The 22,410-nt window shown below is 51.0% G+C and overlaps 1 protein-coding gene across 2 annotated transcripts; it reads right to left on the minus strand.

The window, feature by feature from the left end:
* Window positions 1-627: 627 nt before the first annotated feature.
* Window positions 628-22,041, minus strand: LOC122392889. Of its 2 annotated transcripts, none has more exons than XM_043388238.1 (2): window positions 21,797-22,041; window positions 628-1,549 (listed from the first exon to the last, which is right to left on the minus strand). In XM_043388238.1, exon 2 carries the CDS (start codon window positions 1,547-1,549, stop codon window positions 758-760), a length of 792 nt encoding a protein of 263 aa, XP_043244173.1. In that variant the 5' UTR covers window positions 21,797-22,041; the 3' UTR covers window positions 628-757. The 2 variants fall into 2 exon arrangements, with proteins under 2 accessions (XP_043244173.1, XP_043244172.1); XM_043388237.1 differs by lacking the exon at window positions 21,797-22,041 and adding an exon at window positions 7,133-7,266.
* Window positions 22,042-22,410: the final 369 nt, after the last annotated feature.

Here is a 22,410-nt window from a genome sequence, read left to right on the forward strand (position 1 = left end):
GAGGTGATAATCGCACCCATATGTATTGTGGACTTCCCCGTCCGTTATTCCCACTAAGCCTACGACTTTGCTGGTCCCAGCACCGCTCTCAGCTCGGCTTTACAGAAAATACGGTAAAAACGGTCCACAAAGCACACGGCCTTCGTCGCAGCGGGGACTGTCCCGGCTCGGCTGAGACCTCCGTAATAGCGCTGCATCGTGAACGACCCGAGGCCTGCCACGCCTGGGCACTGGGCAGCCGGAGGCTGTTCGGAAAAGGAAAGCACTCCCCTGCAATGTCTCGGGTTATAGGTGAGATGACGTGCGTGGGTCGGGTTCTAATACCAGGATCACCGCCGTCAACAAGTCCCCACTGAATCGACATCAGCGCAGGGATCTCACCGCGGCGGGACGCACGTGCGCTCGCCACGTGCGGCGGCTGACACGTGTCCCGCTCCTGTCACGTGAGGCTGAGTGCCGACCCCTCGCTGTGTGTGTGTGGAGTGTGGTGCTGCTAAAGCTACTGACAGTAATCCCGTCATTCTTGTCTGAGAACTGCTCCGTATCAGTATTGCCAGAACTTATGATTATTGTAGTTTTCGTAATGTAAAAGGCTTAGAATATACTCAGACATCGTAACACAAAACACGCATGAACCATCTGTATCCATCAAAATACGTAAGCTATACAAAAACGCAATACAAAAACGTTACGTACAAACTTAAAAACTACCACACATTTGCTGCCGGCAGCATCGCCATTCGCTCGCAAGTCTTCCTCAGGCACTCCTGCCCGCAAGCTCGTCAGGATGTGACCTGACGGCCAAAGGGTCACTCCCATCCCCCAGTTCCCTGGGGTGTGACCTGATGCGACCCCGACCAGACCTGGCAGCACCACTGATGGCCTCACCGAACCGCTGTTCAAGCGCGGTGGCACAGCCGCCAGATTCAACATCAGTGAACACCATCGGCGTCAAAACGAGAGGGGTCTGCGTCGATCGCGCGTGTGCGAGAGTTGAGCCTTCGCCGGTGTCGATTTTGTGCAGTGTCGGGGCCGTCGGCTGCAGGGACTCGTCTTGTGTCGGTCGCAGGGGTTGCGTCTGTGGGCGAATAGGCAGATTCTGTGGTGGTCGCAGGGTCTGCATCTCTTGCTGAACGGGCAGCCTCGAGGGCAGCCTGCTCTCTGTAGGAACAGACGACGTCAGTCGATCTTCAGCCGGTGGCAGTCGGTCGTCAGCCTCTGGTGCTGGGACCGACAGCTGCAGGGCCGCCGGGTCATTCACCAGGCCCAGCAGGAACCGGTGCGTCTCGCGGCGCAGCGCCCGCAGCTCTCGCTCAATCTGATGATGGCGGCGCATCGCTCGCATCAGTCGCAGGGCGGCAGCTCGCAGCACGGCCCTAGGCAGCGGCCTCCTCCGCCCTGGACGGAGGCCAGCCGCCGACACGGGCGGGTCGGGGGCTGACCCGACCCCGGCCCAGGGCAGCGTCTGGACGGACGAGGGGCGGCCTGGTGACTCATTCTGAAACGTCAGGCCGCCAGGAGGACCGTCCAGCTGCGATGATGGCCGCATCTGAGGGCACACGGAGAGGGGATGCTGTTAGACGTCAGGGGTCAGATGCAATGGAGCACTCCACAACAAATCGTACCAGCTAAAAGCACAGCCCTCGAACTTAAGACATTTTTTTTAAATAAAGGAATTTATCTACGAAAAACTATTTTCAGTCTTTGGTATAGAGGCAGTGTTTGCAGCAGAAGCGTATTACGCGTTAACGAATCATATCGCGTAGTTCAAAACCATCTGCATGCTGATTGGCCGACGATTGACGGCTGCATTCCTTGCATTCTTCCGTAAGGTACCGCATTCCTCCGTAAGGAATGATTTCCGAGCTAAAATCGATATAATTATTTGACTCGGATACCCGTTTGAGTGTAGAGGCCTTAGATTTGTGCTCGTCTCAGCTCAAGCTACAAAATTGCTATTCCAGTTCAAATCCAATGTTAAAAATGGTATAGTTCCTTACATTACTCTGGTTTCAATGGCCTGACTGACAAAACAAGAGTTCATGCTATACAGGGCGCATTGCTCAGGCCTCAACCCCATTGTCCGATTAAGCAACTCCTGGTTGAATCGGTGGATACTTAAGACGCGCAAATTTCAACGTTCCTATCAAAGTCAGACACAGTTCGTCCTACTCAGTGGCATTGAAATTCAGCTGACTGCGGCTGCCAACCACAACCATCCGCATTTACCCTCTATGGTTCTCATACCTAATATCGAGCGCCGGAGAACCCCAAACCCGGGTTCTCATGAGGTCCCATGCTGTATCAGCTGTGCTACGGGATCGGATAGCTAAGCTGGTTGCGGATGCCATAAACGAGTTACGGCTGCTACATATATAGGATTCTATAAAGAAATGTATTTATATATGGCTTTTATGTCTTTTGCAGCACAACGTGACACAGCAGCTCGTTACCGATTCATCGATCGCCTGAGGCACCCGGGACTGTGCTCCGGTTATAAGCTAACGTCAATACTAGCGCCCCGACGGTAATCAAGCGAATCGCTTCGTCGGCAGCTGACAACCCCCTCCCCGCCCGTGCCACTCACGTGCGGGGGGGGGGGGGGCGGTCGTAGCGTCGCTGCGCCATTGAGGCTGGTAGGGTTGGAGCGGAGGGGGGGGGGGGGCGACTGGTCCCGCCCGGGCCGGGTGACGTCACAGCCGGTCACGTGCCGGCTCACGTGACGGGCGGCCGCCGAGTCGCGTGCAGCGCCCGACGCGCAGCGCGCTGCTGATAGCCCAAACAAACACTGGCAACAGCGCCAACCGTCGCAGTGATGTTGCACAACAGGTATCACCTTGAACACCAGCTGGGCTGTGTCGCGTCGGCATGTACTGCCCTGGCTGCATTGTCGTGTCGCCATCGACGACACTAGTGGTAAGGTTACAGGACACACTCGTTCTGCGTTCTTAGCTACTTTGGGAAATGGCTTGACCCGGATCGGATTGAAAGATTATTTCAGGCTAAATAATCCAATAAGGGAGAGCCCAGGCGAATGGCGATCGTCGCCAGAAGAAGGACCAATCTCACTTCATGAGATCAATGCATGGCATCAAAAGCTCATAAAAAATGTTTCATTAACATATATTCATGTTTGTACTTATGTGGTTAATTAATATACACGAACTTTGCAGGAATTTGTCATTCAAAATTTGAATTAATGATTTGGGAGGCGAATATTTGATGATAAGCCCGGTTCATTAACTTTGGCCATGGTTTCGTTCGGGTGAGTGCTGATATGATGAACGTTGGGGCAAAGTTGCTCAATGCAGAAAGTTCTGGTCGGGCAATGTGATAAGGGATATGATAAAAGTAATGTGGCCGATCTGACATCATGTGCCCCGTGTAAAAAAAAACACATGTAAACAACAAATAATTTGAGTCTAAAGATACCTATCAGCAACAAAGGATTTGAATTAACCACTGCTGTAAGTTTCATTCCCTGAAAACCAAACCCTGGTTGCCAGTTTACAGTTGACACTGAGAAGGTCACAAAGTCGTAACATTTTGGGACGCAAGATTACTAGAAAAAAAAAATATTGGACCAGGCATAATCATATTGCAGGGTTTTATGTATGGCGACACAGCTCAATGACCTAACTTGACCTGAAAATAAGAAAGGTGCCAATCGTCACGGCTGCTAAAAGATCAGGGTGTCATTTCCTGCTTTTTTTCTCGAGCTCCTCCAGGACAATCACGATACAAAAACTATCGGGACCGGGTGGCACCAGGATCTCCTCGGCAGGCAAAGGGCTATCCGGCACATCACAACCAGCGCTTTTTCTCCTTATGCGAGACAATCCTGTGGCTAGTTCATGTAGTTATTCATGTAACAAATAATAGCTGGCTCATTCATTTGAGTGTATTTTGCATGGCATAAGAAACAAAATTAAATCATAAGCAAAACATTTTACGGTGTTAATTGTTTGAGCATACAGCGTGCCTAGGGGTAATATCTAGCCAACAAGGAAATGACCACAACCGTTAGATTTCGGCATTCGGTCCACCAGCTTCATTAACAGGTATGTGTACACAACACAATCCTTTAACCCGCGCATGACTGGGGTATTTTCCGTGACGCGAGTGACGGGGGGGGGGGGGGGCTCTCCAGAGTTCCCTCTCGTATTTCCAATTTTTACTGGTCGGATTGTCAAAATTCAAACGGTGTCTGATAGCCCTGGAAAACTGTCAGGCGAAACCTATTTTCATTGACCTCGAGGTCACCGATGAGTGATGACGTCACAGGTCAGGTCAAAGTAAAAATTGTCGGCATTTTTGCTTGTTTACAATTTAGGCTCTGGCCGCCGGCTGACAAGTCCGATCAGGCTCATTTTTGGTTTACACACTCCTTGATATATGCCTTAGATACCCTGAGGCACCTGAGGGTACCGAGCTTTTACTCTGAATTTTTCAGGTCAAGGCCAGGTCATCCTAAGTCACGAAAATTGTACCTTTATCATGTATCGGTCACGTGCCGCATGTTTTATGGTCCACTTTAATCGGAGATTTCAAAAACAATGTCGTCTGTGTCATTTGAGGTCATTTTCTGCTGAATTTACCGGATGTCAGGTCACTTTCAGATCAGAAAAGGTCAAATTTTGAAAATGAATTTTTTCAACAAAAAAGGTGTCTAGCAGATGCAGTTTTAGCTCAGAAACACGATGGTGCCATTTATATTGCTGTATGATGTCAAAAACGTACTGAAAAATGGTTTTGCAAAATATATAATTGTAAAATTTTGACAATAATGCAAATAACTTGGCTATTTTGGAAGATATTGGGCTAAAACTTGCTAGAATCAGTGTGTGGTCTATCATATATATTCTGTTTTTTTAAACATTTTTTTTAATCAAAAATATATTCGTTGGAGGTGGGCTATGGCTAGTTTGAGCATAATTATAAGTATTATGATGGTTGAAAATGACCTTATGCTCATGATACAATGAAATTATATTAAAATAAGTCCAAAAAGTATTATGATATATTTCGACTTGCGTCGTCTTCAGAATGTACATTTTCGGAATTGTCGACGAGCAAATTCAAATCCTTTCCAAATAGCGTGCAACATTTTTGTGAAATCTCTGGCTAACAAATTACAGTCAGGTCATACCTATAATAAATTTTAGCAGCGTACAATACAATGCTCCAATATCACTGAAGATCGAATTTATCCAATTGCTCTTCAGTGATATTGAAGCATTGTATTCTACGCTGTTAAGATTTATCATAGGTATGACCTGACTGTAATTTGTTAGCCAGAGATCTCACAAAAATGTTGCACGCTATTTTGAAAGGATTTGAATTTGCTCGTCGACAATTCCGAAAATGTACATTCTGAAGACGACGGAAGTCGAAATATATCATAATACTTTTTGGACTTATTTTAGTATCATTTATTGTATCATGACCATAAGGTCATTTTCTACCATCATAATATTCAATAATATATTTTTTTTGTAATTGTAAAAGCATATTTTAAAAAATTCAAAATTTCGAAAATTCGAGATAACAGTTTGATAGCTACGTGTAGGTATGTGTAGTCCACTGACGTAAAGCAATTGGATCTAGCTTTAACCCTCGCCGGCCGAGGGGGGGGGGGGCGGGTGCCGCCCCCCCATAGGGTTTTTTCGCGATAGCTCCGAACACGCTGGCGATAGAGAGCTGAAACTTGGCATACCTGACCTTTGATCCAAGCCGGATCTTTTGACACCAACCGCATTTTTGGGTAAGGTCAGGTCACTGACCTATGACGTCATAAGTGAACCTCTGCACGGTCTTCAGATGTCGCAACTTCGCAACGCCCTCACTGCCAGAGGAGATGTCACAGGGAAATGAAACTTGCAAGATCTAGTATCCATTATGAGTCCCACAACTTGTATATCTCGGATTTTTCCTAAAGGTCATATGAGGTCAGGTCATTTTCGTGACCTCACCATTATAAGTCAATGGGGAAAAATTCAAACTGCTATTCTGGCGCCGGGAACGATCTCCAACTATCTCAAGCACACAGAATCGTGATTTGATGCACTCCTTGCAAGGTTAGATGCGTCACTTTTGCAATGTTGACCTTGCGTGACGTCATTTATGACGTCATCAAGGTCAAATTAGTTTTTCGTCAATAACTCTTGATCAAATTGAGCTAGCGAGTCGGGAAAGGCACCAATGGACTCAGGAAGGCCTGCCGAATCGAATGATATGCGACATGACCTCTTTCGACCAACTTCGTGACCTGGGGGTGCTGACCTGACCTTGACCTGAGGTCAACACCCCAAGTTGACCTGACCCGGACAAAAAGTATATCATTCGACGCGCCTGAGCGAGGCGAACACGATGCTGCCAAAATCGGCGCTCTGCGGCCGTTTTTTGCGAAGTTATTCACCAAAAACTGAACCGTACCCTGGGGCACTTGACCTGACCTCAGAGGTCACCGGTTGACCTAGGACCTTAAAATCGGGTACCAATCTCTGCGTCTCGTAACGGCGCACACGCTCGTTTATTCCGCGACGCGCTAGCTCCACCAGGGGCGAAACGGCGAGGGGGGGGGGGATCGTACCCCCCCCCCCTCGGCCGGCGCGTATGTAGAAAACCAATAGGTCCGGCGAGGGTTAAAACTAAGCTCTTGACAGCGTTTGCCGTAATTCAACATTTTGCATCAAAATCGGCCGACATGACGTTACTCTGACGTCATTTCCTGCCAAACTATGGTAGCTAGAATGTTGGAATTTTAACACAAGGTGTCGAATTGATGCCGCTGAGGGTACCGAAAGTTTCGATTTGATCCATCAAACGGTTTAGAAGATATTGCCGAAAAACGGGAGGGGGATCTGTAAATGCCCCCCAGTCATGCGCGGGTTAACCTGCTCACTGCTCCGTGCTCATGCATACAAACAACGCAGCGCTGCACGCACTACGCATGCATGCGCTAAGCACAGACACATTCAAACACCCTCTCCACGTACGCACCCCCCCCCCCCACACACACACCTATCCCCCCTCCCCACGCACACCCGTTCCCGCGCGACCAGGCAGTAGTGGCCGTCTGACCAGCAGCAGGGTGCCCGCGGTCAAAGGCGGCATCAGGCAGCCTACTCACCGCATGCCCCAGGTGTGAGACGTCGTCTGCAGGTCCTGACGCTTGGCGCCGCGTCTGCCGGCCGAGCCGTCGGATCGCAATCTGCCCTTCCCCCACCGCGTGTATACACACAACCAGCTATAGCACCCAGCTGAGTCGGCGCGCGGCGGCCCCGCCCGCTCGCTGCCCGCCCCCCCGTACCGCCCGCCCGCTGCCGCCCCCCCCCCCCCGAGGCCGCGCGGCAGCCGCCGCTGCAGAGCTTTGTTGCCAGAATATCGATAGCTGGGGTGTCGATCGTCGATTGCTTAGCTTCTGCCCTGGTGGCGGGGTAGGGAGGGGAGCAGTTTGACCACCCTAGTTATTCTCTGTTTGTGTCAGAAAAGGCTGCACTAACGATTCGAAGCTAAGAATAGCTTATTAGACACCAATTGTGGACGTATGTAGGTATGCTCAGGTCATGACCTCATCTAACGGCAGGTCTTCAGGCCAGTTTACTAGCAGCCTTCACTTAACGTATGCCTGCGTTTGTGTCCATTCTACACGGTTTATCCTTAATTCAAGCTTGTGTAAATTGAAAATTCCGCCAAGATATAGCTATCCCTTCTGTCACCAACTTGTACAGACTTGCACGGTTTGATTTGATGTGGCGTAGTTTTATGTGAAATTTATATCAGAGCTATGAGACAATGAGAAATGTGCCCCTGCTGACCTAACCATCGCGAATGATCTCAATGTTTTGTCCGGCAATAAAAAGCATGTCATTCGGTGCAGCTATAACACAGCAAAGATGATTCAGAAATCCGTTCTAGCGACGTTTTTGCTCCACGTCATCTACAAAAAGCAAGCCCCGATGTCACATTTGGGTCACTTATCTGACCTTTATTCCGTGTAAGGGCTGTACTGTAATAGAGAAATCTTTTATCGTAGCTACGTAATTCAGGATGAGGTTGAAGGAAGAAGTAAAAAAAGAACATTTGGGTCCTCTCCTAAGTCGGCTCCTACATGGGAGCTTGCGACATGCGATAAGCGATGCTAGAAAAAGCATAAAAACAGGAAAAAGTGTTTGGGTAGTTTTCAGGGTAGGTCAAAGTTTGGGTGACCAGAGGTTGTTCAAGGTCACCTTTCGATATCGTAAAGTTTTGGGACAAATTGCCTCTTAACCCGCGCCCCGTTGGGCTCTGCCGAGCAACGCGCCCTGTTGGGGGGGGGGGGCAATTTGGCCCCCTAAGATCTCGAGAACCACGCAACCTAGCGACAAGTGGCAAACGGTGTTGGATAGCCCCCATCAGAGAACTACCTTGTGACCCAATTTTATTGACCTAGGTCAAACCGATGACGTCACAGGTCAGGTCAAAGGTCGAATTTTCACCGTTTACAGGCATTTCAAGAAATGCGTTCAGCGTTGTAAAATCGAGTAAAATGCATTTCATTGAAAATCATCGATGGGGAAATGTTCTTCAAACACATATTTTGCTATTTGAGGTCACTGATACCAGGTCAGGTCACAGAGGTCAGGTCACTGAGGGTCACAATATGAAAATATCATGTGATGCATGTATTATGGTCCATTTTATATGCCAAATACGATTATGTGGGTCAGGCAGCCTTTAGGGTCAGTTTAGATTATGTTCTGGTGAAGGTCAGGTCAAAGTCAGGTCAAGGTCAGGTCAAGGTCAGGTCAAGGTCAGGTCAAATTAGGTTAAATTTCAAAGTTGATATTTTTGCATAAGATGGGTATCGATTCGATGCAACTCGTCACGGGGAGTTCAATGGTGGTCTTTGTTTTGTCCTACGTAGTCTAGAATCGCTAAAAATTGAGTTAAAAAATTTGACGTCATCATTTTTGAACAGTTTTTTTCACTATAACTTTGCCAAAAAACGAGATATCGATCTGAACTTTGGTATGTATATAGAAGAGGGCAGGAACTATCACATATATTCCAGTTTTTCGAAATTCGAATTTTTGGGTTTTAATGAATTTTTCTAAACAATTTTTTTTTGATTTTTTTGGGTTTAAAAATCCAAAATTTTGAAAATCCGATATATCATTTTTGTAGCGCCGCTTTTTGTCTACATGACCATATAACGAACTTTGAAATTACTTGGTAACTAAACTATAGATTTGGTGAGCGTTTCAAGATTGCATGTTTTGTGCTCATTTTTGCTCGAACATGACCTCAGTTTGACCTCAATAACTCCTGACCTAAGGTGACCTAAGACTTGAAATTTTGTGTCAAAGGTGTCAAATTGATGTCCGGGAAGGTACTGAAAATTTGGCGGGCGGCCGCCGCCGTTTTCTTGATATTTAGGAAAAAACACGGGGGGGGGGCAAATTGGCCCCCCAACGGGGCGAGGGTTAACCTGAAACTTATACCTATATATCAAAGTGCTAAAATTTTCAGACAAATATAGCCTGTCTAAAGCTCTTGTTTTAGTGTCCTACCTTTAGCGTCAAACGTAGGAGAATGAGCTGCTGAACTGGCAAGAAGGTCACAAAATGATTATCGTAGGGAAAACATTTTGTTCTTAGGCTTATGAATCGACACAGTCACTCCTTATACTCGTTTACGCTACCTCTGAAGTCTGAACCTTCAGCCTACTCTCAGTGTGCATTGTTAAATATGCATGTGTGAACCTGGACAGCCAATTCAAGGCATGATTATACAAATGAACACTAAATGCCAGTCAGCATCGAATCTCTTCCACTAATCATTCGCTTTGTCGGTAAAGCTGATCCACTGGATACAATGCGATCCTTGTGATCGGCTAGCCAGCATCGGGTCACGGGTATTGTGTGTCCTCACATGGCATAGCAATAGACACGACACACAACAGGGACGTAGCCAGGGGGGGGGGCACGGGGCTTATGGCCCCCTGAAGGCGAAAAAAAATAAAATAAAAAATGAGAAAAAAATGTGAAATAAAAAATGAAATAAAATAAAATGAAATAAAATAAAATGAAGAATAAAAATAAGTAAAACAGCTGCACCACCATAAAATATAGTGGGCGAAATCCGAGAAGTTTTCCTTTTTGGAGGGGGTAAGACACTAGACCGCGACCTGTGGCCCATCCCTGAGTAAAATCCTGGCTACGTGCCTGCCACACAACACCGATAAACTGTTGCTCTCCATGAATGAACGTCACAGAGTATACGAAGCATTTTATACGCGTCAGTTCCAAGTGTTCCAGTTTTAGTGGGGATCGTTACCTCACCCATTATGCAAGCCATTATGCATCGCTTTCTGTTAGGACCTAAGTTCGCATAGTTTAGGATATTTTCGGTGCTTTGTTTTGAGTAGGCCGAACAACCGAAGAAGTTATTACGGGTTTCGTCAAGGAGTACGAGTTACATTATAAGAGAAGCGCAGCGCTTGTGGTTTGGTTTCTGCACGATCGGGAGTCCCATGCTAAACGCAAGGACACATCCAAAAAAGCTCAAGTGATACAAAACCATGCCTTTCACCGCCAAAGAAAGTCCCTATAAGCCGATTCTTTAGCATGCCATCTTTTCATGTTAACCCGCGCATGACTGGGGTATTTTCCATAACGCGGACGACTGGGGGTGGGGGTGGGGGCTCTACAGAGCCCCCCCCTCCTATCTCTGAAACTACTATATGGCCGATTGTCAGAATTCGAGCGGTGGCTGATAGCCCGGAACAACTGCCTAACGATACCCTGAACTTAATTTTTTTCAGGTCAAGGCTAGGTCATCCTAGGTCAAGACAATTTTATTTTGCACATTGAAAGTAGGTACGCTGTACGCAGTACGTACGTTGTATGCAAATTTCTAGTCATCCACTTTGGAGAGATACACCGTGGTGCTATGGTAATTCTTGAAAGTTTCATCACATGCACTTTTATTTGGTGATACAGTCACCTCATCTTATGCAGTTATGCATTTGAACTTCATAGCCTATAACTCCCTCCGGCCAGTGCCTTGCCGCCTACGTATACCATAACATAACATAAACAAGCCCCACTCTTCCACCCAAGGCCGTCTTCCACCCACCTCAGCCAAGCTCATAAACAACGTGAACTTGTTGGAGCACCTTTTGATATTCGACAGTTTTTACGCGTCTACTCTAGTTTCCAACGCCAACTTCGTACAACTCGCATGTGCACGGGACACTTTCACCTACCGTGCATCCGTCGAACCTGCTTCGCTATTCCGGACTGTACCGGCTAGGGTGACGGCATGTTTCCTTGGCGACGCACGCGCGGCGCTACGCTGACTTGGCCGTGCGCGCCGCTATCTACTGGCATTGTGAAACCGTCCTCGGCTGGTTACGAACTGGATGAGTCCGGTTATGACCGGATTAGCCCGTCCTTCGGCCCGCCAGTGTCTCCGTCGATAGGCTGGGACCGTTTGGAAGAAACCCATGAGTGTCGAGCCGGGCCGAGAGCTGGGGACGGGCCGAGGTGGCAGCTGGGGACGGGCCGTGCTGAGGGGCACCACGGTAATGGCCATTGGCCATGGAGGAAGAAGGGTTCTTTCATCCATGGTATGGCTCTGGGGTGGGCGCTGGGACCACCGTAAGGTGTCGTCCATTCGGCCGTGGGGAGTTGTCAGCTCATGCCCTTTGGCATGGCTCTTGGGTCAATGTATTTTCCGTGACTCCGACTCCGACTCCAACTACGGCTCCAGCTCCGACTCTTGACGTCTGTGTTTAAACTTAGAACCCACGCTATTACGCCTAAATTTATGTCGGAGATACCTGAGTCTTGCCTGAAACAATGCCTACGCACTTTAAGACCTTAACCGCTTCTTAAATATGTAAAATACTGAGCTAAAAGCAGGTTCTGGTACAGCCACAGTCCCCTGCATTTACGCTCAAAACGATCGTCAAAAACAGGAGTATGGCTTGAGCCACCTTGAGCTCATACAAAATCTACCTTGTATGTTAAGGTAAGCGAAGTAATATTTTCCACCAAGCAGGAGTCGAACACGACCTTGAGCAGCGCAATGTCGAATCATATTGAGTTGGAGTCGGTAAAGTTTTGGCGACTCCGTCTCCGACCCCGACTCCGTCTCCGGCTCCGTCTCCAACTCAGACAGACTCCGGCTCCGGCTCCGCAGACCTGCCCTGTGACATTCTTTTCACCTCTCCTTCCCTGGACACTGGGCACCGGGTGCTGAGGGGTGTAAGTACCTTTTCCTTCAGCCGAGGGGATGCGTTGCCGGAGGGTGCCCCTCCCCTCCCTCCCCGTTGGAAGGGGTCACTGACAGGCTAGCGCTGAGCGGGCCGGGGCGTGGTCACCGGTCGATACTCCGGTCAGCTCGACAGGAGACGCCCTAGTACCGTGCGGGCGTCCTTTGTTCACAGAAGGGCGATTCCTGTGGCATGGGTGGTTAATGTGGACTTGTGCAGCATAGCATAGTTTTCGAATCGTATGCGATAAGCTGTGTCATCCCGTCTCAATACGGAAACATGAAGTCTCGTAACTACTTCATTTCCAGGAGCTGCTCAGGCCAGATGGCGTGATTTGTTTGGGATCTTGACTCTCGAGTGAGCTGCTCTGAACGGTATCGGTCACATGTCTATCGCGTGATCGATCGTTTGCTTCCTTTCTTTCGCTTTTGTTGCTAATTAGGCCATTCCGGCTGTGTGGTCACGTGGTGTGTTCCGGAGGTCAGCGCATGACACGTGTGACCTGTGGTGTCAGCAGTCATCCTTGCTGCCGCATTATTTTCAAATTCCATCCTTCGGCTACAATATATTATGCTATAGTCTGACAAAGCTAAGAAAGAACGGATTAAAAGTGCAACAGCTATTGATGCAAGCGTCTCTATATTGTCCCCAATACATTCAAGGATATTTTGTGACGGTTTTCTAGACAGATTTTCTCCGAACTATGCTTTCGCAGTGATTAAAACTCATGTAAAATTGTCAGATACTTTAACTTTCTTCTTTCAACACATGTTGAGAAAGAACGAAGTTAAATTCCCATTGGTGGGTCGCTGTAAAACAGTTCAGCTGAGCCTGTTTGTAGTGTGTATGATTAGGTTTGTCAGACTAGTTTGCGAGGGTGGCCTCCGAAGTTACCTGTTCAAGAGGTTAGCTTGGCGAATGTTGTGGATATGGGAGGAGTGTCCATGTCAACCTAACTTGCAGAATAGTTAGGCACTGAACTTTAGAGTAATTAATGTAAGCCACTATAGACTTGATGAGACCCCTGCAACTGACTATTGCATAATGTATAAACTGTGACAAGTACCTGTCGAGACGGAAGCGGTGTTTACCTCCGAATCAAGTTACAATAAGCTCTGAACAGCTTGGAATTTGATACAGCTGCAGTGGTGCTTCCATTTCGTTTCTTAGCTTCGCTGGTCTCAGGCCTGTATTGCAAATTGCAATTCATAGGCGTAGGAACAGGGGGGGCCAGGTGGGCAAGTGCCCACCCACTTTTCGAGGTGGGGGGGCCAACCATGTGTTTTGGCCCACCCACTTTTTACTTGAGGCCCCTCGTCTCGATTTGAGAGGACGTCGTCACCTTCCAGAATAAACAAACTCGGTAAAAATAAGTTCCACGAATCCCCACGCACGGACTCCAAGGGGCCGTGATGGATCCAAGGAGGCCCTCTGTTCATACTTATCAGTCGAAGCCCCTGAGACTGATGGCCTGAGAGGCCCTAGTGGATCTGAGGAGGCCCCAATATCCACACTGGTCTGGGAGGCCCCTCCATCCACACTAGTCAGAATAGGCCCCTGACACTGGCGGTCTAGCCGAGGCCCCCTACCCTCACTAGTCAGAGGAGGCCCCTCTATCCTCAATAGTCAGAAGAGGCCCCTGAGACTGATGGTCTGGGAGGCCTATCCATCTACACTGTAGTCAGAGGAGGCCCCTGAGACTGATGACCTGAGAGGCCCTTATAATCACACCAGGCAGAAGAGGCCCATGATACTGATGGACTGAGAGGCCCTTCTATTCATACTGGCCACAGGAGACCCCCAAAACTTTCGGTCTGGGAGGTCCCTCAATCCGGCACCAGTCAGAAGAGTCACCTGAGACTGATGGCCTGGGAAGCCCTTATATTCACACTAGGCAGAGGAGGCCCCTGAGACTGATGGTATGAGAGGCCCTCATATTCACACCAGTCAGAAGAGGCCCCCGAGGCTGATGGCTGTGAGGCCCTTCTGTTCATATAACTGGCCACTGGAGGCCCCTGAAACCGGTGGTCTGGGAGGGCCCTCTATCCACACTAGTCAGAAGAGACCCCTGAGACCGATGGTCTGAGAGGCTCTTATATGCATACTGGCCACAAGAGGCCCCTGAGACTGATAGAGAGGTCCACTCGTAATGAATCTGAGGGGGCCCTCTATCCACATTTACACTTTTCTAGGGAGGCCCCGGGACTGATGGTCTGAGAGGCCCTTTTATTTATACTGTCCACAGGCCCCTGTGGACAGTATAAATAAAAGGGCCCCTGGGCCCCCTGAGATTAATGGTCTGAGAGGCTCTTCTATTTATACTAACCAGAAGAGGCCCCTAGGATTGATGGTCTAACAGGCCCTTCTACATATTTATACTAGCCAGAGGAGGCCCATGAGACTGATGGTCTGAGAGGCCCTTCTATTCAAACTAGGCAGATGAGGCCCCTGAGAATGATAGTCCGAAGAGCCATGCGGCGGCAGCTGGCCGTGGCCATATTTCGGCTCGGTAGGGCCCCACAGAGCTCATGAGAGCACCTCAAGGGCTCCTAAGTAGACACGCTTATCCCCATAAGGGTGCCACGCCGGCTTCTGAAGGCTCCTTGTAGGCATCTAAGGGCCCTTTCCGGCCTCTAACGGCTCCACCCGCCTGTGATGGCTCCACACCAGTGTTTATGAGCGCCACACAGCGGCGCCTTTGAGGGTCATACTAGTGTCTCTTAGGGCCCTATATCGGTGGCTCTGGGGGCCCCACACCGGCGCCTCTGTGGGTCACCACATTTGTGCATCTCAAGGCTCTATATGTACAGCCCTCAGCAGACTGCGTGGTAGGTATTCTTTCATGGTGTGTCAAAAGTGGAAATAGCCGCCCGGCTTTAGTTCGCCAGCCTTGTCAATAGATGGCAGTACCACAATATGGGCAGCGGATCGTGCAATTGACGTCAAATTTTCGTTATCTGCTAAGAATTGAATGGCGAATCTTTTCATGCAAGAATCAAGTAAATCGGTCCACAACTTTTCTAGCAACAGAGATATGAAGTCAAACACCCTGCCAGAGCGGCGGCGCGGCGGCCGGTGGCAGCCGTTACGCGCCGCCTGGGAGACAGGCGGCGCTGAACGGTTCCGAATTGGCACTGCACTAAAACCTGTAAACTGCTTGGAATAGTTATTATAGCAAAATTTTTATTCAAGTGAAGAATAACCAAGGGCAGGAAGTATGTATGCTTGTGTGCGTACTATGTAAGCCAAGAAACTGCATTAGCAGATACTCGCTAATATTAGATCCAGCCAAGTCCCAACGCATTCCAGCTGGTGTGTTTCTGATGGGTCAACAATATTTATCGTTCGAGGGCGGATACAGTTTTAACAATACAAAAAATATTTTTGCACAGCTCTATTCCTTGAATAATTCTCTTCAACGCCTCATTCCTAGTTAAGCGAATTAGCCCACCCTGGTTGAATAAATAAGGCGATTTCGCCACAAGGTCGGGGAAAATCAACCGAAAACGGCCGCGCTCAACGTTAATTTGGGCATGCAGACTCTTAAAAACTCGCATTGGGCGGGCAGTGTTTCCCAGGTATTGGCTCCAAAACACCGTATTCGGCTCCCGAATACGTCCAAGTGACCCGCCTCGTTCCTAGTTAAGCTCTAATTAGATCAAGTGACTCATAGGGAGCGAAAAAGCGACAAAAAGCATGAATTTCCCAATGGCGGCGGGCTGCCGGGTTGCCAGACAGCGCACCGGCTATTTCCACTTTTGACACACCATGTTTCGACAAAACCGGAACTTACTCAAAGGCTATGTCAACAGTCGGTCGGAACTCACTTCAAATAGATGTTGCGGGCGCTGAACACACTCAGACTCGATGCTTTACTGTATTATCGGCAGAGGCCCAAACAAGAACCACAGAGCCAACCGCTCGTAACCACGGTCTCCCTGCCTCTCCCGGGCCGCCGACCGCCCAGCCAGCGCCAGCCCTCGACCCCGCCCGAGGGCCACGCGGCAGGGGCGGCGCCGGGCGCGGCCAGCCGGGGAGGCGCCACGGGCGGCGCCAGGCATGCCACAACGGGCGGTCACAGCCGCCCGTAACACCCCTCCCCCCTCACGGAAACAATCATACATTGAACAATGCGACACTTACGACACGCTATTTACATTACAACTATATACACAATCACAGCCTTCACCACCTCCACCACACTCATAGTCCCGCCTGGAACCTTTCAGGTGGTCGCGATACTCGGCCTGATCTGGTCACGTATGACATTGGCGGCAACATTCCCCTCTGAGCGACGCCCACATCACCAGATGGGCCAGCTCTCCCGAGTAAGTGCATTAGCGGCACCTCGAGCAGAACGCCATGCTCGTTACCACAGTCGCTCACGGGATCCACCCCCACGGCCTCACCACGTCCATTTGGACCACTCGGATCCTGAACTGGCTGCAAGTCGGTCCGACGAGGGATGAACTCCTTGAGGTCGTTGTGGTGCACGACGCGTGTCTTGCCGCGGACGTCCTGTATCCGGTAGGTAACTTCCTCCCCCGGTGTGCCTCTTCTCTCGACGATGGTCACCGGTCCTTTAAACGGCAGACCCAGCTTCGGTTTTCCTCCCACAGCGGCAGTGTGGTCTCGTACCCACACCTTCAAGCCCGTTGGGTACGCGGTAAAATTGAGTTTGCTGTCATGGCGAACCGCCATTCGAGCAGCTGATTGGGAGGAGGCTCTCCTCACCTGTGCGAAGACCCGCTTCATGTTCTTCAGCCGTTTGTTCAGGAAGGTTTCAGCTGGTATTGCGACTTCATCGGTTCCGTACATTACATCCAAAGGCAACCGAGGCTCAAAGCCATGGATCATGTAGAAAGGTGTGTGACCGGTGGTTTCGTGGAGGGAAGAATTGTAGGCCATGGCGTATGATCTGGTACTTTCGTCCCAGTCAAGGCCCTGGCTGTCGATGTATTTCGACACCATGTCTTTCAGGGTCCTCATGAAGCGCTCCACCATCCCGTCGCTCTCAGGATGATAAGGCGTTGTTCTAGTCTTGTGGATGCCGAGCCTCTGGTACAGCTCACGCATCATCAGAGATTCGAATTGAGCGCCCTGATCTGTGTGAAGCCTCTCGGGAACACCAAGCTCCTGAACCCAGTGAAGGAGTACCTCCATCACCGTTTCTGTCTTCTGATTCGGCATCGGGAAGATTCGTACGAACTTTGAGAAGTAATCCATGATCACGAGCACATATCGGTTGCCTCTTCTCGACACAGGCATCTCCGTGATGTCCATGGCTATTCTCTGGAAGGGTCGTGAGGTAACCTCGGTAACCATCGGTGCTCGTCTTTTGGGTGCCGGTCTGTACCGCCGCTGACACGGCGTGCACGAGGCACAGAAGCTCCGGATGTCCTCATTCATCCCCGGCCAGACGAATCGAGCCTTCACCCGGGCGATGGTCCGTCTGCGACCCATGTGCCCGCTCGATGGATCATCATGCGCCAGTCGGATGATCTCGGCCCGTTCAGTTTGAGGCACCGCCGCCTGGAACTGTCGACCCGAGGCAATGCCGATTACTCCATTCATGACGCGCACCTTGCTCCAGTGTTTTCGCAGCACTCCCCACCCAGCGAACGCTGCAGGCCTTGGCTTCTCCTTCCTCTCGTGTGCTCTTCGGAGAGCCGACAGCGTCGCGTCACTGGCTTGCGCCTGGGCGATTGGAGGGAGGGTCCGTTCTTGGACTGATTGTGACACAGCGACTGATACAGCAGCCGGTTCCTGCGTAAGCCTTGAGAATACAGCAGTTGGAGCTACAAGAGTCACAACCGACTCAGGCGAACCGCCTTCCGTCGGCGCGGGCGAGCCGCCCGCTACTGACCCCACCGTCTCCGTTCTATCTCCTCTCTCTGAGACAGAGCGACCGGGACACCACCCCTGGCCTTGGGCTTGACCAGATCGGACCGCAGACGCCATATCTGGTGGTCTGCGAGACAGCGCATCAGCGTTCCCGTGGGCCAGACCGCTGCGGATCCGAACATTGAAGTCGAAAGAACTCAGCTCGATCGCCCATCGACCACGACGTCCTGTGCCGTCTCGCTCTGCTGCGATCGATGTCGGTATGTTTGCCAGCGGCTTGTGGTCGGTCACCACTTCAAATCTGGCACCAACAGTGTACTGACGGAAATGTCTGATGCCATGAACGATCGCCCAGAGTTCCTTATCGTAAGTCGGCCATCTCGTCTGCTGCTTTGTGAGTGCCTTACTCTCATAGGCGATCACCTTTTCCTCATCTCCAATGCGTTCAGCCAGCACCACACCCACGGCAGAGTTGCATGCGTCTGTATACAGGACGAACGTCCCTTCACCTGTTGGCAAAGCCAGTACGGGAGGCGAGGACAGAGTGGACTTCAACAGCTCGAATGCAATGCGCATCGGTTCGGACCACCTGATTCGTCCCTCCTCTACTGCGGCGTCCCTAAGTGGCTTTGTAATCGCGGCATACCCCTGAATAAACCGCGCGTAGTACCCGCACAGGCCTAAGAAGCTTTTCATCTCCTCCTCAGATGACGGCTGCGGCCAGGCCAGGACCTTGTCCACGTTATGCGGATCTGGACGTATCCCTTCCTCGGAGACGAGATGTCCAAGGAAAGTCACCTCCTTGCGTGCGAATCGACATTTCTGTGCCTTTAGCTTCAGCCCGGCTTGCTGAATCCTCAGGAGTACCTCCTGCAGGGTAGCCAGATGTTCTTCCTCGGTCCTGTTGAACAAGATGACGTCATCCAAGTACACCAAACAGCTTTTGGTGTCAAGGCCTGCGAGAATCAGTTCCATCGTCTTCTGGAAAGTGCCGCTGGCGTTCTTGAGACCCATTGCCATGACTCTGAACTGATGGAGGCCTTTTCCAGTCGAAAATGCCGTCTTCTCTCGATCTTCAGCCGCCAGTTCAACCTGCCAATACCCTGTGGCCATGTCCAGCGTGGTAAACCACCTCGCCCTTGACAGGGTATCGAGCGAGTCGTCGATTCGTGGGAGCGGCATGGCGAAGCCCTTCGTCACTGCGTTCACAGCCCTCAGGTCGACGCAGAAGCGGAAGGATCCATCTTTCTTGCGCACCAACACGACCGGCGAACACCACGGACTTTCGCTTTCCTCAATGACACCATCCTGTAACATCTTTTCTTTTTGTTTCTCTACCTGGTCTCGGACTTTCATGGGTATCCGTCGTGGACGTTGTTTGACTGGGACTGCATCCCCCGTGTCAATCCTGTGTTTTGTCACACCTGTACGACCAATGTCTCCCGGTCTTTTACTGAAGACGTCACTGTAGGTCTCAAATAAACCCCGTAGTTTGTTACGACCTCTCTCACTCAAGTCTGTCAGTTCTGGTGACAGGGCTTGCTGCACCTCCGGTTCCACCTCTCCAGGATCATGAGATGGATTACCTCCATCTCCACAGCTCGCCACATTGCAATCGGCACAGTCTGCCCCGGGACACAAAACACACAGGGCGTCTTCACCGCCCCCAAACGCAAGGAACGTCCCGACATCAGAGCCCTTCAAGAGACGGACGCCCTCCGCTCCGACATTCGTCAACCGGATAGGTATGGTGCCATTGGAGGCGATCACCACCACAGCCCGTGGAATCAATAGATCCTCACGCTCCGCCGTGCGGCTTGGCTCCATCATCCCACTTACCGAGCCTGCTGACGTCACAAAAGGTCCCTGGCCATCAAGTCGCTGCACCACTGCTGCTACCGTTGTTACCGAACGACCTGGTAGTGTTACTGCATCGCCAAGAATGACTCTAGCCCGCGGGGGACGGATCTCAGGGTATGTTGGAAGTGGAATCGTCATCCCTTTCATACGGATCACCCCCTTCTCATCGTCAATGATAGTTCTGTTTTGGCAACAGAAGTCACGTCCAAGGATCACGTCATAGACCAGCCCCGACACCACAGCCAGTCGTGGACACACAATCGACTCCTCCTCCACCTGGATAGGGACATCACGGAGCACCTCAACGATGTTCAGGGGGCTACCACCAGCTCCCTTCGCGGACCGCGTCGGGGTGGTGGCCTGACAAGCCAGTTCCGTTTTCAACCGCTGCTGGAGCCCATCCCTGACCATGGAAAAGTCGGCACCCGAATCGACCAGCGCCCATACTTCGAGGCTGCCCAAGTGGACTCGAATGGCTGTTGCAGTTAATCGGGACTGGATACACGCAGCCGGCTCTTGTCCCACAGGGCCAGCTGCCCCTAGTTTTCCGCCGGCTTATCAGATGGAAGGGCTTCCCTCGACATCAGCCCCCGACGTCCACCCATTGCTGGAGGCCCCTGCTGCAGGCGAGAATGGCATGCCGCCATCCAGTGCCCAGCCTCGCCACAGAATAAACAAAACGGTTGGAGCGGGGTGGCAGCTTGTACAGCCGACTGACAGTTGCTCCGAATGTGACCCTCCTGCCCGCACGAAAAACATTTCACCCTGGTGGCTCTCGGTCCAGTTCTCGGCTGACCACGGCGTACCACCGGGCAGTCACGCCGAAAATGGCCGGGGGCACCACACCCGTAACATTTGACAGCCTCAGGCAGGTGGTCCGTCTTGGCAACGGCGAACGCCTCCAACGAAGACCGCAGCTGGCCGATCTCCTGCTGCAGCTGAGCTATCCTTGCATCCTGCTGCGACCCACCTCCTACCTCTGCATGAACAGCTGACGCTACAGCACCCAGGGGAAGGGGCCCAGTACCTGTATGCGTCGATGGGTTAGCAGCGCGTACCGCCTGGACGACCTCCTGGCGTTTATGCAGCTCTCGGATCACCGCTACAGCCGCAGACAGTGACTCAGGATTACGGTGGCACAGTTTCGTCTGGAGCCACTCATCCCGAAGTCCACATATGAACCGACTCGTCAGGGTTTTCATCACGAACGCCCTCTCTGCATACGTTTCCTCAGGACCTTTTCCCTCCCCTGACGGACCGGTAGAATGAGGGAACGCAGCCCGCCCCAGTCTCTTAATACGGTCAGCGAAGCTCTCAGCTGATTCCCCCGGCGACTGGGAGGCGCGCCCCAGCTCGGCCTGCGCCTGTAAGGGCTCGATTAACCGACCAAACCGGACCCCAAGTCCTGACTTTATCTCAGAGTACGAACTGTCACCCTGATACAGCGAATGCGCATAATCGAGTGCGACGCCATCCAGCAGAGGCAACAGCCGCTTAACTCGCTCAACGTCTCCGAGTCCCACCGTTAACGACTCGAAACGAGATATCCACCGCTCCCAATCATCTGTCTCTACACCCGCAAAACGAGGGGTTCGCGATACCAAAATAGTGTCGTTGAAATCCATGGCCAGCGGAAACAATTCACCAAATTATTCAAAACTGCACCCAGGCGGACCGCCTTATTCCTAACGTTCCCCTCAGAACAGAAAATATCGGCGTTCTATTTCCGAGCAAACCGCCCGCTTTTTGTCGAGCACCGACTAGTTACGATAATCAACATTCATGAACTAAATTTCAATAAATATCATCAAATGAAATTAATGAACTCACCCTTTGTCGTCTTCTGCAGTCCTACCGACCGCGCCAAATGTTGCGGGCGCTGAACACACTCAGACTCGATGCTTTACTGTATTATCGGCAGAGGCCCAAACAAGAACCACAGAGCCAACCGCTCGTAACCACGGTCTCCCTGCCTCTCCCGGGCCGCCGACCGCCCAGCCAGCGCCAGCCCTCGACCCCGCCCGAGGGCCACGCGGCAGGGGCGGCGCCGGGCGCGGCCAGCCGGGGAGGCGCCACGGGCGGCGCCAGGCATGCCACAACGGGCGGTCACAGCCGCCCGTAACATAGATGCGCCATGCTCCACTCCTTCGATTGGGTCTATCACTTAACAAAATATACGGCTTGTGTGGCAACAAAATGCAAAAGTTTGTTTTTGGGGCAAATATAAACTTTTGGGTTTTGTTGCCAAACTGGATAGAAAATGAACACGATGATAATGCCAATCTAAGGTGCGGTGTCTCGCGCGTCTTGCTGTTACGATTTTCGAGTGACCGATATCATAGTATTCGCGTTATTCTCGGTTTTGTCGGAAACAGAATACCTACCACGCAGTTTGCAGAGGGCTGTACATCTGAAGGACCCACACCGACACCTCTAAGGGGCCC

This window comes from Amphibalanus amphitrite, unplaced genomic scaffold (assembly GCF_019059575.1).
Source record: "Amphibalanus amphitrite isolate SeventyFive unplaced genomic scaffold, NRLGWU_Aamphi_draft 000505F_arrow, whole genome shotgun sequence".
NCBI lineage: Eukaryota > Metazoa > Arthropoda > Thecostraca > Balanomorpha > Balanidae > Amphibalanus > Amphibalanus amphitrite.

What these genes read in the sequence shown, in the direction of transcription:
- LOC122392889 (XM_043388238.1), bottom strand. Translation starts at nt 1,549, where the DNA reads ATGCGGCCATCATCGCAGCTGGACGGTCCTCCTGGCGGCCTGACGTTT.